Source organism: Haliotis cracherodii, unplaced genomic scaffold (assembly GCF_022045235.1).
Source record: "Haliotis cracherodii isolate W230 unplaced genomic scaffold, xgHalCrac1.p SCAF_23, whole genome shotgun sequence".
NCBI lineage: Eukaryota > Metazoa > Mollusca > Gastropoda > Lepetellida > Haliotidae > Haliotis > Haliotis cracherodii.
In genome coordinates this window covers 7254495-7273076 of record NW_027266279.1, presented here as the reverse complement: position 1 = coordinate 7273076, position 18582 = coordinate 7254495, and the positions used below count along the sequence as shown (strand labels likewise).

The 18582-nt window shown below is 37.3% G+C and overlaps 1 protein-coding gene across 7 annotated transcripts in view; it reads right to left on the bottom strand.

Annotated features, from left to right (window-relative positions):
- Nucleotides 1-1333: 1333 nt before the first annotated feature.
- Nucleotides 1334-18582, bottom strand: part of LOC139471511 (agrin-like) — a 463139-nt gene continuing 445890 nt past the window's right edge. For 6 of the 7 annotated variants that reach the window (XM_071253875.1, XM_071253868.1, XM_071253869.1 and 3 more), the window contains 8 exons: nt 17449-17560; nt 16468-16485; nt 10269-10385; nt 9473-9659; nt 8780-8861; nt 8396-8635; nt 7752-7855; nt 1334-6697 (listed from right to left, as the gene is read on the bottom strand). In XM_071253875.1, the coding sequence (XP_071109976.1) occupies nt 6549-6697; nt 7752-7855; nt 8396-8635; nt 8780-8861; nt 9473-9659; nt 10269-10385; nt 16468-16485; nt 17449-17560 (1009 nt within the window). In that variant the 3' untranslated portion in view covers nt 1334-6548. The remainder of the gene's footprint in view (nt 6698-7751; nt 7856-8395; nt 8636-8779; nt 8862-9472; nt 9660-10268; nt 10386-16467; nt 16486-17448; nt 17561-18582) is intronic. The other variant, XM_071253870.1, reaches the window with a different exon arrangement.

Sequence of the window (18582 nt, the reverse complement as noted above, 5' to 3'; positions counted from 1 at the left end):
TGTCCAACATGTATTTCGGGACTCAACGACAAACAGTACGAGAATCTGTACTTGGCAAAGAAAGTGTTAACCCAAATATAACATTTGTTACATCTGACCACTTTCCGAACGGCATTGTGTGTTCATAACTCTCGTTGACGTTTGATGGAGTTGACTACACATCCAGTGAGCTACAGTGCCGTGTTGCTTTCTGCTGCAGTTGTAACAAACTCTCCATAACTTCATGTACAAGACAAGTAGTTTTGTTGCTATACCGGCCTGGATTTCTGACAAATAACCTGATTGTTTGAGACCGTTTTTTCTCTTGCGTTGAGGTTTTATTTTAGTCATGAAACAACAAATATCTTAACCATTTGGGGGATTTAATGACACTTATCTTACAAAACCTATATAAATGGCAGAAAATATATAACCCGTTCTGAAGACCGGTATCATTTTTTATTTCACCCATCCTTGGTGAGTTACGCTCGTCATGGACGGAGAGATGGGTGTTTATTTGCAACTATGACCTATACGGCATTAATTAGACATTTACAAAAAAAATTAAAATGATGCCACATATTTGGAAGAGATTGCAGCAACTGTTCTCTTATTTAAAGTGACACGAGGCAGAGATTTTATTTCTTAAAGATGTACTGACAACGACATATAGGAAAAGAAGATGATGAACCTACTTCTGCAAAGTTAACACACTTCCTGTTCATCAGTGAATAAAACGGTTTGACACAGAGGAGCTTCTGACCTATGTCTATTTTCTTAATTCCGAATATTTTCTGGATTATTTCTTTGAAAATATAGCAATCCTGCACAGAAATGTGTTCATTTACCTATGTTAATTTGGAAACAATAGATGTTGAATTTTAGACGTTGCCAACTAACACCATCACCAATGTTCGTGTTTCACTGTACACATCGTCTCCAGACAGCAGGAGGCCATGTTATAGTAAGTCTGAGTGTCTGATTGACTGGTCCAGACTTGATTACTTACAGACCGCCATCATATAGCTGGAATATTGCTGAGTGCGACGTTAAACAACAAACAAACAAATTGTATTTTACAATGTCAATAACCTTATGTGTTTTGATTTGCAGGCCTTAAAGATGGCCATAAAGCTTTGCATTTCTTCGCATGGAGTACTCAATAAAACTGACAAATTTTGAAAACACTTAAAGTATCTCCTAAACTGAGCAAATGGTTTTACCACTGCATCCATGTGGGAGCTGAACCCAGATGTTCAGCATGATGAGCCAACACATTAACCACAAGGCTACCACCCAAGGAAAAGACAGAGACACTAGAGACACTTGTTTTCTATGAAATTTATTCATCATATTGTATACACATTCCGATACACAGTGAATGTCAATTAATTAGCCGATATGTCAACAAAAGTCTGTACATAACATATATAGACAGTAAGCTAAATGCGAGTGAGTCATCAAACTAGGTATCACGTAGCAGAAACAGCAATAAATCGGGATGTTATGGAGGCAGAAATACCAACCATATCACAATAAATTGGGGATGTAATGTTGGCAGTGATACCAACCATATCACAATATATTGGGGATGTAATGTTGGCAGTGATACCAACCATATCGCAATAAATCGGGATGTAATGGAGGCAGTGATACCAACCATATCGCAATAAATCGGGGATGTTATGGAGGCAGTGATACCAACCATATCGCAATAAATCGGGATGTAATGGAGGCAGTGATACCAACCATATCGCAATAAATCAGGATGTAATGTTGGCAGTGATACCAACCATATCGCAATAAATCGGGATGTAATGGAGGCAGTGATACCAACCATATCGCAATAAATCGGGATGTAATGGAGGCAGTGATACCAACCATATTGCAAAAAATCGGGATGTAATGGAGGCAGTGATACCACACATTTCGCTACACATCAAATCTGAATTTATCAGTAAAATCTGATAATTTTTCAAGACAAACCAAGACATTTTGGGCTCAGGCTTCATCTGAGTGTGAATTTCTTTTTATGTGAACGATATTCCAGGCATATCAGTGTGAGACACCAATTATGGCTTCATGCATTAACTACAGATGGGAATCAAACCCTGGTCTATGGTGTGACAGGCGACCACTCAAACCACTGGGCTACCTTCCAGCACTGAACTCCAGCAAATCACAGCATTGTCCAAGTGGTTCTGTATCACAATATGCTGCCACCATGTTTCATTCCGCCCACTGTGCTGTCATTACACTGGGGAACATGAACTATAGCTACTGCATGGGGGCTTCTCTACGTTACTGTAAGATGTTAACATGTTATTGCCTTAATGCCTTTAACTGACTCAAAATGACAATATCAAACTCTTCAAACTAAGTTAGAACACAAGTGTGTTTCTTCAACTGGGAACATAAATTAGTATTGCTCGGTCAGTTACTTGTTCAAAACTGTATAAAAATGACTTAGTGCTTCAAAACACTCCCAGATGCTTACACGGTGTTGTTGATAGAGAACAGGGCTTATCTGAACATGATGTTTACGGATATTTATTAAAAACACAAATGGTTGACACTGGTGCATTAAGCGTGACCAGTTGTAATTATTATTCCATAACTCTACAATATTCAACATGGCATTCAACCTTTTTTAACATGACTCTTTGTCCACACTTGTCAGGGATAGACGGTGAATGTTTAATATTTAAGCTCGAAGTGTAGCAACAATGTTACAATTGACAAGGAGTATAACAGAATGAAACATGTTTATGATGCCAAACTCCAGTATGGAAACACATCTTTCTTTGACTGTACACACAGGTAGAGACAGCTGGAACATCAGGGAACCGTTCCACAAAGTGATCTTAGTGTTATGACTGTCGTAAGCCTGTGTTAAAGTACTCGGGGTATGAAAGTTATGATCATCTTTGCGCTAAGATTGCTTTGTGGAACGGGGCCCAGATAACAGGAACTACCATCCATGTTGAGGTAAAACTGTTAACATGATCTGTAAACTAAACTGACAAATTTTCATCATACACCAGTATGGCAAGTTGCCACAAATTATCATTTCATAAAAATAGAATTCCTTCAAATTTTTCAGAACAGTTTCATAACTATTGATAAGTAATCTGTTGTCCCCTGTAGAAAGCTTCTCTTCCACTAACATAACAATGACGTGTGTCTGACTTCATACCGCATAGTGAACACACGAGATCCTGTAATACTCACCCTGAAAAACAACGTAACAGTACTATCACAGTACTATCACAGTACTGTCACAATACTGTATGTGAATTGGAAAGAGTCCTGTATCCCTATAGAAAAGATATCTTCAGTTTGATTGACATTTGAATGCTAGAGGCAGTTGTGTCTCCAGTAGTACAAAAATCGATATCGCTGTCTATTGAAATATCAGGCATCTTTGATCCACTGACTTTCCCCAAATCATTCCCCAGTTCATATGTCACTCCTTATCAAAGGTAAGTGTCTTACACTAATAAAGTAGACACAAATTATGGATAACAACTTCTTTATTTAACTATAATGTTTTGTTTTATTTTACTGTGATGTTTTGTAGACCCTTATAGCATTGTCCTTCCCTGACAAGGATAGAAGTATCTATACCGAAACGTCACCATTACAGTAAAATAAGAAGTTGTTATCCATAAAATTTGTCTTCTTTGTCATTCGCCTACTTCTAAGAAATGCCTAAAAAACAATGTTTTATCTGGCTGAAATTGCAGTCGTTAAAAAAAAGAAAATACTTTAGAATCAGTATGTTTAGTGGAACTGTGCATGCTCCATGTTCTGGTACTTGTTTCCAGTGAAGGCCTAAACAATTGTTATCAAACTTATGTCTGGAACTGCTAGATGTATATATTAGAAAATGCAGTAAGCAGAAAAAAAAATAACGGTAAGTAAAAGTCAGTACAGTGTTCTGTTATGTTAATCCACATAACAGCAATCTCACAGCAGGGACACTTGAAGTAGGCCTCATACATTGTACCCATATTGAGAATCAAACCTGGGCTATCTGTGTGATGGGTGAATGCTTTAACCACTGGGCTACCCCACCAGCCCCAGCAGACAAATAAAATGAATTGAATGAAACTGTCCGGGTCTGCCAGTCTGCCGTCCTCCTTTAAGATTAGTTAAAGCTTTACCAGTAGCCAGAGTAACCATGGACATAGTTATCTACAAACATTATGCATGGTGTGAGAAATTATCCTATGTTCTATTATATAATGCCTGTTGACTCCATGTATGTTATTAGCACAGCGGCCATAACATATTTGAGTCCCGTGATGGGTTTCAAACCACAGACCTGATCCGAGGTCGGACACCTTCTCCACATGACCAATAGCGTACCCTGTCAGCAAGCTGACAAGGTAATGATGTCATCCGTGGGGTGACTCCACCACACTCACCATGCTACATCAGCAAAAATTTAATCTCACTAGCATCACTTGTGAAAACTGAAGCTACGAACACTATCGCAAGATCTAGAAACGTGGCTACAACCATCCAAACACTTACAGCAATGCTTTATAAATACAAAAATATATATAGGTATGAATTAGATGAATATAACAAACTGATGTTCACAAATTCATCAAAGTTAATTTTGATGCATTTTACTGATATCAAAGAATACCCATTTTTTTCAAAAATTGATCAGATGTTTCGTGTTTTTGGTATACAACTTCTAAATGTTCTAAGGTCAACGACAGGAATAATCAGTTATAGTCAGACCACAGCATGATATGATTTATCAGTAAATGTGATATGGGGTTTCACAACATCATAGGTGAATCTATGCAATATACAATGTAATGTACATGTGTAAGATGTGCAATATATCACATTTCAAGCTGATGGGACAGTCTCAACAATACATCAACTGTCCTCACCACAAATCAACATGTCAAGATTACGAGGGTGCCAAACGGGTGTCCTGACTAACCGAAAACTAAACCAACTCAACAATGTGTTGACCTATCTCATTCTAAAACACTGTTTATTCTGGATTGATGTAATGATAAATTTCCTGTCATTGGTGCATGTACATAATGACTCAACGTGTGCTTGTTACTGTTTAATGACGAAGCACTAACTGACATAATGCCTCTCGCGATCATCAGTACCCAATACCGACCCTCAGTTCGTAATTAATGTAAACAGCTACTACAGTGGGACATATTTCACAATATTATAACCACACATATTTGTGAATATAGGCCAAGAAAAGAACAAAGAATAACATATTTACAATTTCTAAAATATTTGCTTTGGAATGTTTCAGTTTATACAACTGACAAGTAACTCTAAAACTACTTTCCTAAAACTGGTTCAGATTTACATATCTTTTCTTGGCCTTGATATCATCAGTAGTTAGGAAAACAGTCTTGCTTACTGATGATGTTTGCAATACAACACAACACAATATATACAATTAAAATGCAAATTCATAGATTGCTGGGGGCACACAAGAATATCATTAAATCTAGTTTTCAATCTCCTTGATCTTCAGATCTTATTACCAATGTTGAACCTCCAAGTGTCTGTCTGACCATGATTATCACAAATTGATTACATACTAATCAAGCCTCAATCATGAAAGATTAGCATTCTTTCCCAAATCCATTATCCATCATTTCCATACACACCTGATTTGACCCTCCATTTATCCCATCCATTCAAGAGAAAGGAACCATGGTTAATTTTAATACCAAATATGATGTTTCCTCAAAATTATGTCATTGTGTAATTTTGGGTCAATGTTACTTTTCTCCTGAGTATCATAATAAGTTTTCTTGAATAGTATGGTGAAGTATTAAGTTGATTGTAACAAGAATAAGCTCATATTTACTTATGTTATATATTTTATATTGATAATAGGATAGGGTTTATACTCTGATACAAGAAACTGTTTAATGAATTTATATTTATACTTTGAATTTTTTTTCACAAAATATTCTTAGGATTCAAAATGTTCTATTGATGGATATTGGTATACACAACTTTTGTATTTTGAAAAAGATTCCTGATCAACTCTGAATGTCTTCAATCTTCTCATCAGAGCACACTTGAAAATCAAATGTCAAATTATTCCACGTTCCATGGACATGGTTTGAAATGTTCCACTCATGGTAATCCGAAAGAAAGGCACAATAATTTGTCCTGTGCATCTATTAAACATAGCTCACAGGGTTGTGCATCAATGTTTGTTGTAGGAAAGTGTTCACAATCACAAATGAATAATTCTCAGTATACGACACCATGTTAAGGTCAAGGTCGTGACCCAGAGGTCATGTCAAACTGAAGGTTAAGGTCACATATTTTGGGGGTTGTGATATGCTGCAGGTCACCGCATAACAAATCTTGATGCAGAGTTCTCTCCATTCCTCTGCTCCCACAGATATTTGCCCTTACGTACTAGTGCATTCACATCAAAGAACAGGCCTGAACTTTGAAGGATGGGGATTGCGAAATATTCAACGGTGGGAAAGGGCATCGCCAGAAGTGAGGCTGTCCTATTATGACATTATGACTACCATGTCGTGTAGTTATGAGCAAAAAGCAATTGTACTGCTGTGGCTCTCGCGGTCTTCCACAAGGTGAAGGCCAACCCGATTTATTATAACCTCATCGATGCAGCCAGTGAATCCAGAATAGTACTCGGGTGGCAGTCCCCACGGCAGGTCGGGCTTACCTCCTGAAATAGAGTAGGTGAAACAGTGAGTAGGGTTTAACAATGCTTTGAACAGTGTTTCTGTGTATATCATGGCTTGTCAGCTCAATGTTGGAGGAAAGCCGAGAGTATCTTAGGTCTTAGGTGCTTACCCGGCACTTTGGGGAACACACAAGCGACCTGTGAAGATCCGAGTTAGTATAGGTCTTCAGCAACCCACGCTTGCCTGAAAAGGCAGCTTAGCTTGTCGTAAGAGTTGACTAACGGGATCCGGTGGTCAGCCATGCTGACTTGGTTGATTGTATGTCATCGTATCCCAGTTGCATAGATCAATGCTCATGATGTCAATCACTAGATTGTCTGGTCCAGACTAAATTATTTACAGACCGCCGTCATTTAGCCGGAATATTGCTGAGTACGGCTTTAAACAACAAACAAACAAACAAACACGAGCATGGTACAGTATCTGAGGGTCAAAATCAACTTGAACCTTGGACTAGAACCCATGACCAGTGAATCCTGGCAGGAAAAAGGGATGCAACTCTGCACAGCTAACTGAGCATCTTACATGACCTGCACGCCATGCCTCCAGAAACAAATACAATAAGTTGATAAATAAAATGTACATAGCTCATTTTTGAAATACCAGTATACAATGCAAGACAAAATAAACAGTTTGACGAAGAAAATCCACAGACTGTGATGAAGACCTACCTATCCACAGATTGTGATGAAGACCTACCTATCCACAGATGGTGATGAAGACCTACCTATCCACAGACTGTGATGAAGACCTACCTATCCACAGATTGTGATGAAGACCTACCTATCCACAGACTGTGATGAAGATCTACCTATCCACAGACTGTGATGAAGACCTACCTATCCACAGACTGTGATGAAGATCTACCTATCCACAGACTGTGATGAAGCCCTACCTATCCACAGACTGTGATGAAGACCTACCTATCCACAAATGGTGATGAAGACCTATCTATCCACAGATGGTGATGAAGACCTACCTATCCACAGACTGTGATGAAGACCTACCTATCCACAGATGGTGATGAAGACCTACCTATCCACAGATTTCCATCAGTGTCAAGTTGTGAAGCTCCAACACCAGACATGGACGACATCATTGTCTCGTCATCCACCTGCAAACGACCTTCAGACAGCTCTCTGGAATGTAAATCAGCAGTGCATCATGCACACATTTAAGAAATCTTGTGAAGAATGAATTAAACTGACTACACACATGCTATTGATTAATAAGATCCCAGTTTGTTGTGTATATGTTTAATATTTCTTCCTGTATTCTACTAAAAAGTATACCGTATTCAACGTAATAAGCGCCCAGGGCGCTCTCAAAATTAGAAATAGGGGGCTCTTTAATAGAATATAATTTTGGTGAAAGAGTAAATTTCGTGGTTTATGCTTACAGCCTGAAATGATACAAAAGAAAAGTCTGTGCGTATTATACATGACAGTTATATTTGTCCAGAATTTAATTGTCCGTAATTAAGGATGCATATAACACTTGAGTGCACTTTATACAGGAATAAATAAGTCTTGTGCACATTGATCAATCAGAAGGGTGCCAATTGGGATTGTTCACTCGCCAATATTTCAGCAAATATCGCTGTGCTTATTACGTCGAATACGGTAATCCAAAGAGCCAAGAAGGGCCCTAGGCTTGCCTCATTTTAAACAAAGCATTACCTTATGGCCGTAAGCATATGCCACTTTCCATCACTGACAGCCACTGTAGATCGGATCTTAAACAGATTTTTCTCGCTCTGTTTTCCAAGGTTAAAACTGAACTCGACATGTTCATTGACAACGGCCACAGCGAGATAGTCTCCCATGACACTGGTCCCCTTGTTCTGGAAGGCAATCAAACCGTTCCGCTCCTTTGTCCTGAACTTTATTTTGATGTTGTTGTTTCTCTGTGCTTGAGATCTGAAACATGTCAGTGACAGGAGTTACCATGGCAATTCACATCAGCATGAAAATATTGATGTCCCGAGTGTCTGCCGATTGAATTCTGGGTCAGAAAGTGTCTTCAGTGTTCTACATTATTACATTATCCAAAAACATACTTACTTTTGTGTTTTCTCATTTTGATACTGCAGGTATGTATTGCCATCAAATTTGACAGGCTGGTCCTTGTCAACATGTTCAGCTCCTACAAAACAAGGCATTCATTATAGCACAATATGTTCAACATGGTGTTCATTGTACCACAATATGTTCAGCCCCTAAAAAACATGGTGTTCATTATAGCACAATATGTTCAACACAGTGTTCATTGTACCACAGCATGTTCAGCCCCTAAAAAACATGGTGTTCTTTGTACCACAGCATGTTCAGCCCCTAAAAAACATGGTGTTCATTGTACCACAGCATGTTCAGCCCCTAAAAAACATGGTGTTCATTGTACCACAGCATGTTCAGCCCCTAAAAAACATGGTGTTCATTCCACCACAGCATGTTCAGCCCCTAAAAAACATGGTGTTCATTGTACCACAGCATGTTCAGCCCCTAAAAAACATGGTGTTCATTGTACCACAGCATGTTCAGCCCCTAAAAACGCACAGTGTTCATCGTACCACAATGTGTTCGGCCTACAAAACACAATGTTCATGGAACCACAATATGTTCAGCCCTAACACAGCCCAAAGGCCGATTTAGGATTTACATCAACATATATAATTTTTTTTTTTTTTTAAACAATAATTGATTACCGGTATGTCAAAGAGATATGCAGCTAGGACTAGTGTATTGGTCAACACTTACTCTTCTCACACCTCTCCCCCATGAACTCCAGGGGGCACCTGCAGTCAGCATCGTTCAGCTTGGGGATACACACTCCACCGTTCATGCAGGGGTTCATGTTGCATGGGGCACCTGCATACTCCTCGATGTTCCTCATCTCCTCCGCAGACTCCATCAGGCTGTCGATGGTCTTGCCGTTGATAGTTATCTGAAGGAGCAGCAAACATATACCAAGGGCCATAACGCTGTCGAGCCGACCTGACACACCCTGTGGGATTCTAGGGTGGAATGCTTGTAGAGTCAATTATTTACAGTTAAACAAACCTGAAATACTCATATCCCCAACATAACGGTTGTGTTCACTGGACCTTTTTGGACGTTACAATGGAAACTCTAAAAATCCCAAACTATTAAAAGGCACCAGTTTACCACTAGATCTATCTATGTGCCAAGTTTGACGATGAAATATTGTATAGTTTTCAAGATCTGCTCCGGAAAGGAGCACTACCGCCATTTTCAGTCTATGTCAAAGTTGTTGCCATGGAAACTTGAAAATAGATTTTTTTTTAAATCCCAAACTATAAAAAGGCACCAGTTCACCACTAATCCTATCTATGTGCCAATTTTGGTTAAGATCACTCTCGTTGTCTTTCAGCTCTGCTTCGGAAACAAAATGAGACAGAGTGATGGGCAGCACCATTTTCTATATTCTCCTTCCACTTTGTGGCGGGGGATAATAAACTCATTCATCCTCTCAACCACTGGTCTGACGAGTCCATGTTATTGCCGTTACATATCCCACCTCTCCATCACTTACCCTCTGTATTGCCCCGGAGAAGTTGGCGGAGATCTCAGCGCCGGCAGGGAGGGAAGACTCCCCCTTGTAACCCCCAATGTAGAGAGGTCGGCCGAGGTTGAGCTCCTTCATTGTGCCCTGAAACATCCACACCATGTCTTTAATAAAGGAAGCTTCCAACTCAAACCTACCTTTTAAAAAACCAACAGCATATATTTCAACAATGTACTTAGTACAATAAACTACAGTTATAATGAACTAAAAGGGACCACTAATTTTAGTTTGTTATAACCGTAGTTTGTCATAAGCATACATGTAGATACAGCAACTGGCAGAGACCAAGAATGTATACATCTGTCAGTTCGTTATAAGCGTGTTCATTATAAACGTAGTTTACTGTACTTTCTAGAACTGAAACAGAAATTATTAGGCAAGGATGTCTGCTGGTTTGTATTCAGAGTATTTAACTTTTCCAAAGTCAAGCACTTTGTAATGCTCAATGATTTAAATTCATCTAACTTTCAAAATGAAACAAGAAGAGAGCAAAGTCCGGGGTTGGAGAAGGAAAAAAAAAGAAAAAAAAAGCCAGATGCATTTTTTTTAATGCAGAATGCCTCTGGCATACTTTATGAACATATTCTGCGCTCAAATGACCGCCATTTGTGATGATAAAGCCCCTTGTAACAATAAAACTTCTAAAAATACTTACAACATGGACAATTGTCAAGGGAGGCTATTCATGTTCGGCTTCGAGATCAACAAAGATCAATTATGTATCTCTTTACTAGTTTACAACGGTAAATTCATATGTTTTTAACTAAAAGGTGATGATAACAAATAAAATAACTGACTATGCTGGTATTGGCGGGGGGAAAATATATATGGAAATCTGATTTTTAAAAAAAAAATTCTCAAAAATTAGAGTCGGTGGGTCCATAATCAGAAAAATATAAAACGCCTGGCCCAACCAATTCCCTACCTGTGGTTTGTAATATTATGAATGTCTTCGATGATTTATCTTTCTTGTATATAATAATCAGTTGCACCATTTCATGTCTGTCATAGAGTGACTTTAGATATGTTGTAAGCACCCAGTACACAACAGTTCTAGCTGCACATTAAACACAAGCCCGTACCAGCAGACATCCATGAGAAATAAAAGTATACATTTTGTTTGAACATGAACCACATAATGTCTTGTCAATTTCCAAAGACAATGTTACAACATAGAGTTGGATTCAGTAGTTTCAATTCTTACAGTAACCAGAAATATATATATTATAGTTATTCCCTTTAGTCTGGGAATATTACTTGCACAACTTATTATGGATAGTTGACAGTGAAGAGGACTTCTGCTGAAAGTCAGAAGATTTTATAGCGTGATGACAGACAAACTGCAGGAATTATGGATGTGCTGTAATAGAGGTTGCCTATTCATAAGAATTGTAAATATTATTATTATCATATTAATATTATTATCAAGCCCCTCAATTTGATAAGACATCAATGAAAAGAAGCTTATCTTTGTGAACGGGAACTTAAAGAAGTGTGTTTTTTAAATATAAAAAACAGTGCAAGTTTGCATTTGTTGAATCCACCCTTGGCCTCCTTGTAAGGTATGTATCCGGCATCTATGGAAGCAGTGTGGTCACCACGGCTGCAATATGCATATTAGTACAGGACGAAGCTAGCCTGGATATAACCCACGAAACAAGCAAGTCACCATCTTAGCGGTGGAAGCAGTATCTACGACAACGTTTCACAAACCAGTGTTAGAAATGTGTGGGATTCCAAACATTACACAGCAAAACAACCAAGAAATCCTTATTTCATCATTCATACCCCTCCTTTAACCGCTGCTATACAATAATAAGATGTACAGAATGTCTTATATAACAAACAAACAAAATGTATTATACAAAAAATCATTTTTGTCTGAAAGATTACTTTAAAAAAGGTATAGTTTCCAGAGGGATTTATGCATTAGGAACACACCAGAGAAGAGGGAAAAAATATCTCAGAATTTTTTTATCTTATTTTTAGAATTTATATAGGGAACAAGACCTGTTACCATTCTATCCAAGAGTCAGTGTCAAGCTCAACACTAAGCATTTGATATCTAGATCAGTCATTGTCTATTTGTGATTATTCAACATAAGTGAGGGAGGTACAATGCCAGGAAAACTAGGGTCCTGAGCCGTATACTGTTACCTATCGAAAACGTAAGATGAGTCAAATTTGTATTGTAAAATTTAAAATGTCCAAAACAACTGTAAATTAAAACTTTACGGTTTTTCATAAGTGTGCTAAAATCTGTAAGAAGTCATGCAACAACTGGATCTAATGACACAATAAAACCAGTAAATATTTAGTACTAATGTAGTTAGACTCCTGACTTAAGTCCCCAAATGTTGCTGACTACCAACATGTGAACCCCCCAATCAGGACCCTCGATTAACATAAAGACATACCCCCGGTATATCACACTAGGGGGCTAATGAACTGCTTCTCATGTGGTTATCATACTGAATACCAACACATTATATTAAAGACATTAACTGGGCAGATTTCAATATGTTTATAATTCATATTGATTCAACTTAACGACAAACAGTTCAGAGTATGACTAACTACATATATGATGTAAAGACACAAACAACATAAAAATAGTCTTCAGACGATGTTTGAAAACTCTTAAAGCATATTTGTCTGCTAATTTCAAATTTGTGCACACACAACATTTGAAAATTGGGTAAATAGGTTTGCAATAAAATTTAAATGGTGCCTTGATGGGGTGACAAATTGAGTGCAGGGATGATACTCAATTAACAAAACCTGGATCTCTCGATAATCTACTTTATGTATGGATTGTATCCGATCTCATTTGTATATTGTGTTTATTATTATCAATATTTCAGACAGATTATTACTAACCATATGTCATAGAGATAATTAAAAGCAATATTTCCATAAAAATAGTATGTTCAGAAATCTCACTGATGTCTGATTGCAGTAAGACAAGTTAAAGTTTGAAGGAGACAATGGAAACAACACCATGGCATGAATAGGGTTACCTCCCTTATCCATCACTTTCACAAGCTCCTTCCCTGCGCGTGACACCTTCGTTACACTCTCGGTAACATCGCTGCCACCAGTGTGGCGCGGCCATTACAAGAATCTTGAAATTTGCCCTCTAAACGCAAATGTAGTAACATTCATACTTTTGTTTATGTCTTTGGGAATGCCATCATATTTCATTTTGAAAAGGTTTACGACTGACCATGTTTTCCCGATGAATTTACAATGTTGTTTAAATAATCAGATTCGTTCGAGATTGCAGACTAACGGAAAATCAACCAACTTCTCCGTTACATTCTTACTATATCAATTACATGATAGTTTTAATGAAACAGAAATTCAAATTGACAAACAAAGAAAGTAATTTAGCAGCTGCGAGTGTATTCAGCATCATCACTTGTTTGTAAACATATCAGTCATTCGGTTGCGAGTTCAACTCCAAGCATGGTTGTGGCCACCTATCACAGTGGAAAGTTTTGACTGGTGGCAGCGATAGTATAGAGAGAGTTCCGCGAACGGGCTATCGCTGTGAGGAGCTTGTCACTTTCAATGTTGTTTTTTTCCAACTCCTATTGGTTTTTATAACAATGTGATCCTTTTCTTTATGATTGGTTGTTTTATCAGATACAAGGTGAGAGATACAAGCATTTATTCAGTGCCTTTGAGCACATCTAATTTGTGCAATTCAGAGTGCTATCAGTTGCGCAATAAGGAATCAAATCTTATCTAGGAAGAGTCTCACGACTCATAAGGAAACAAGAGGACTAAATACTTTGATAACATCTGTATTGAATAAGAAAAATTAAATATTTCCTACTTTTACAATATTCCATATTCGTTTGCAGTTTTTATGAGAAATATCAAAAGTGCAATACCGGTATAAAACGTTGTGGCATGAAACAAAATTGTGAACAACATTTATTAATGCCATGCATCAGCACAACACTCTTCAAAACCGACTGGCAGAACTGTTGAGACAGGAACACCATGTGAATCATGCATTACACCTTCAGAATAAGGCCATCTTACACGAAATTTTCTAATCTGTCAAAACAATTCATTGCCCCCCAAAATATGATGATATCAAATTATGGCAAACTTTCACAATCCAAATGATACTAAATATATTAATAAAAAGCTTCCGCTCAAAATTTGATTTCAATTTATAGATATTTCCTTATCTAAGTTTTAATTAATAATTTTCTGTCATGAAGGCTGTCAGAATCATTTTTTTTCTCATGGAATATCTTAAAAGAAAATGAAAGAACATATTAATGTTTTAACACCTTTTAATAATGCAAGCAGCTTAACCAAGCAGCCATGGATTTGAAGAAATTAATAATTGGATTATTGCTTATGTGATGAAACCATAGCTTAAGCTCTGAAGGACACGTCACCACCTGTGGCTATTGTCGCTCTTGCAACCAAAGGCACATGCACTTCTATACACAGTTGTATCACTTTCAGAATCTACTTGACCAATCTCATTAAAATCAGATCTTAGTTCTCGCTATCTCTAAACAAAGATCTGAGGACATCCCATTACAGGTCACGTCCTTTCGTAAACTTTGACCAACCAATGAAATGACGAACAAGAAGTCGACATCATCCAATTAGAAAGCAGCTTTCTTGAGCTTTACGGCACTCATTTCAACCTGGCAACTTCCATTTTAGACTATGCTTGAAAAGTATGTTGACATAGTTCTCGATTAAAATTTTGAAAACTGAACAAACGAACATTCCGGAATGTCTAATATATGGTCGAGATTGTATGGCAGTTTTTCCCACATACTGTGCAACACCTCCTCCGTTCAATTGTTTATCCCATGGAAGCAAGAGATAGAAAATAATTTTGACGGAATCAGTCGTGTGGGCCATAACTATCATTCGGAATACACCGTGTTAACGTTTTCAGGTTGCTGGATGATACTGGACATTCCGACTGTCACTTTCATGATCTGGTAAGCGACGCTTTGATTGGTTGGATGAAAGGTCGTTCTGACGTGACCCGGAATGGGATATGTCCTCAGATCTTTGTTTAGCGGCAGCGAGAACTCAGATCTGATTTTAATAAGATTGCTACTTGACCTTTGAAACAGGTATGTTGATGATCATGATGATTTGTCATTGCATCATTTCCCAAAATTGTAAAACAAAAATATCATTCTTTTTTTTCCATACATTGATCATTGATCTTAGTTGTTCATACTAAGTCTTTGATTTGCATTTAGCAGCTGGAACAGCATGAAGACATGAAACTGTATGGATAACAACTTGTTTATTGCTTGTAACATTTCCCGACTACAGTACTTGCGCCTTGAATCAGTAACCTGACAGAGTGGCACCAAGTGTCTCCTGATAAGCTGCATGTTTAGGTATGGCTAAAAATGTAGTCTTTGTTCTCAGGCACCGCCCACATCATCATAAAGTCTGCCACATGTTTCGTTTATATTTCCATTTAAAAAAGTATATCATTAAATCCTAATACTTAAAAACAATGCAATCCACAATAGCATGCAGTTACTTCCCTTTACATGCGCACATCTCGTGTTATGGTCATGGCGGCAATAGGAGTTTGTATGCTTGTCCGAGTACAGAGGCCCTTTCCCAGGTTGATGCTACACAACTGTATATTTGGTTCCATACTAGTTTGTTTTGTTGTTGTTTTGTTTAACGACGCACCCAGCAATACTCCTGCTATATGAAAATCATACCAGTTTGAAAAAGCAACCAAAAAAAGACCACCGCCCGCCCGCGCTATATTTTCAAGTCATTGCCTGAGAACCAATTCTTTGATTTTTTAAGCCTTACAAATAATAAAGAAGTCATTATCCATAAAAAATATTCATATAATTCATACAGTTCCATTACTTAGAGTTTAGAAAGGTATGGAGAAAAAAGTGATACTAGTATCAATATCTTATTGCAACATTAAATAGTGCTGCAAATGCTTCAGTTCCATTTTAATATCAAATACTATTTGTATGACAACATCTCCAAAACTACTAGACACATTTTTATTCAGGATATTCCAGTCAAGAGTTGTGTAGAAAACTGTCCCGGTTGTTCAATTTGGTATGAATATTTTGACAGATTAGATAATTTTCTACCTGGCAGAGAACACACAAGAGAGGGGACTCACCTGGGCTCGGGGAGGTTCCTGAATTAAATGTAGTTAAATGGAGTTAAACTATACAGAATCTGTGTGAAAGGGATTACGGACAGGTGGTTTTAGCAGATTACACCTGAAAATGTTCATTAATTCATAAAGCATATTATTATGATAACCTCTTTATCATTTTATGTCAAAACATAGGAATAATCACTCTAAATGATTCTTTTTGAGATGATTAAAATCTCACAAAAAATTCGACTGAAATTAAAATGGACAAATTTAGAGTAGAAATCAACAGTAATCTGAAATTACATCGTTCAACACTTTCTACAGTAACATGATTACAAATAACAGATACAACAACCTAGAGATACAACAACCTCATGTTATCACCAGATCTCCATTACTAATTATCATTATTAATAATTTTTATCATGTATACCCAAGCAGACTTAAAGAACTGATTATTACATCCCAAACTGATACAAGAACTTTTATCAAAACATACATATTTCTTGTGACGTCCCTCAATTGTTCTAACCATGTATTATTTCCCCAGACAAGATCAGCCAAATAGTTGAAACCCCTGATCATCATGAATTATTCCATTATGATAACACATCTCCGCTTAAGTTTTGTACTCACGACATCTTAAAAGTACAAAATTAATCTAAGATTGGTCAGATTATTTTATTGCTAAACTAAGTAATTATGTCAGAAAAACAGGGTCTAAAGCTCAAACAACATAAGTCATGTAACAATCATATTATATACTACTCAAAAGAAGTTCAAGAACACCAAATCGGCTGTTCCTTAACTTTTTTAGGGTAGCATATTTTCTTACAGCTTTTTTTAGGGCCGACTGTAAATAACATACTGCATTCCCTCTTCCTGAGGTTGTTATATCTGAACTTTACTGTATCCAGATCAAAACAGGATAAAGAGATTGTCATAATATTTTAAAATTCATGCAAGAAATATTTCTTGTATAATCTACACAATACATACTGGTGCTTTGCCCCTGACAGTCGGACGTTTGTCCAGCGTCATCTGGCCATTCTCATTCAGGCGGGTAATCACCACTCGATGCCATTTGTTGAGATGGATGTGATTGCTGGTTCTGGAGAAAAAGGGGTGATCATACAATTATATTAATACGGGACTTCATGTTCAAGAATTTAATACCCATGATCAGAAATCTGTGCCCCAAGAAATTATTAACAAAAACTGGCCTTCATCTGTGCTCCAAGGAAATATTAACAAAAACCGACCTTCATTGGTGACCCTGGAAAATAATAACCGATAACAACCTTAATCTGTTAAAATTATAGCTTTCCATGTCATCCTTGCAACAGAACAAAAGCGGGCACATGGTCTATGGAGACACAATTCTATATTTCTTCAGAAAAAATGAGGTCTGTTTCCTGATATTGTTGCATAAAAGTCTTTCATTCAATTTTACTCCAAGCATTCCACATACAATTATCACCATACACTTCTCCTAGCAAGGCCCGCTATATTATCACAGTAGTTGATTTATAATCATATTATCGCACATCAACTGACAAATTCAATCTGTTCTACACATACTGTTTCTTAATATTTGTTCCACAAATAACTTTTTACACATTGATGATGGATTCATTAAATAAGATTGTCAAACAGCAAATCCCCCATTTTTAACACTATATTATTGCACAACTGCCCAAAATACATTTTGATACCTGTGTAATATGTGCTTTACACCACTTCCTGTTATGAACAATCTCATTAAAATCAGATTTTAGTTCTTGCTATCGCTAAACAAAGATCTGAGGACATCTCATTACAGGTCACGTCAGACTGAGCTTACGCGAATTTTGACCGACCAATGGAAGGACTGACAAGTCGACATTAGCCAATCAGGAGGCAGATTTCTCGTGCTTTACGGCACTAATTTCAAATTGGCAACCACGCTTCACAAGATATTTTGACAAATTCTCCATTATAATTTGAAACCGGAACAAAAGAACATTCTGGAATGGCAAATATATGGTCTAGATTGTATGGATTCAGTCGTTGAACCCGTAACTATCGTTCGGAATACCCCGTGTTAAAGTTTTCAAGATTGCATGATTAGAAATCCCATTCCGACTGTCACTT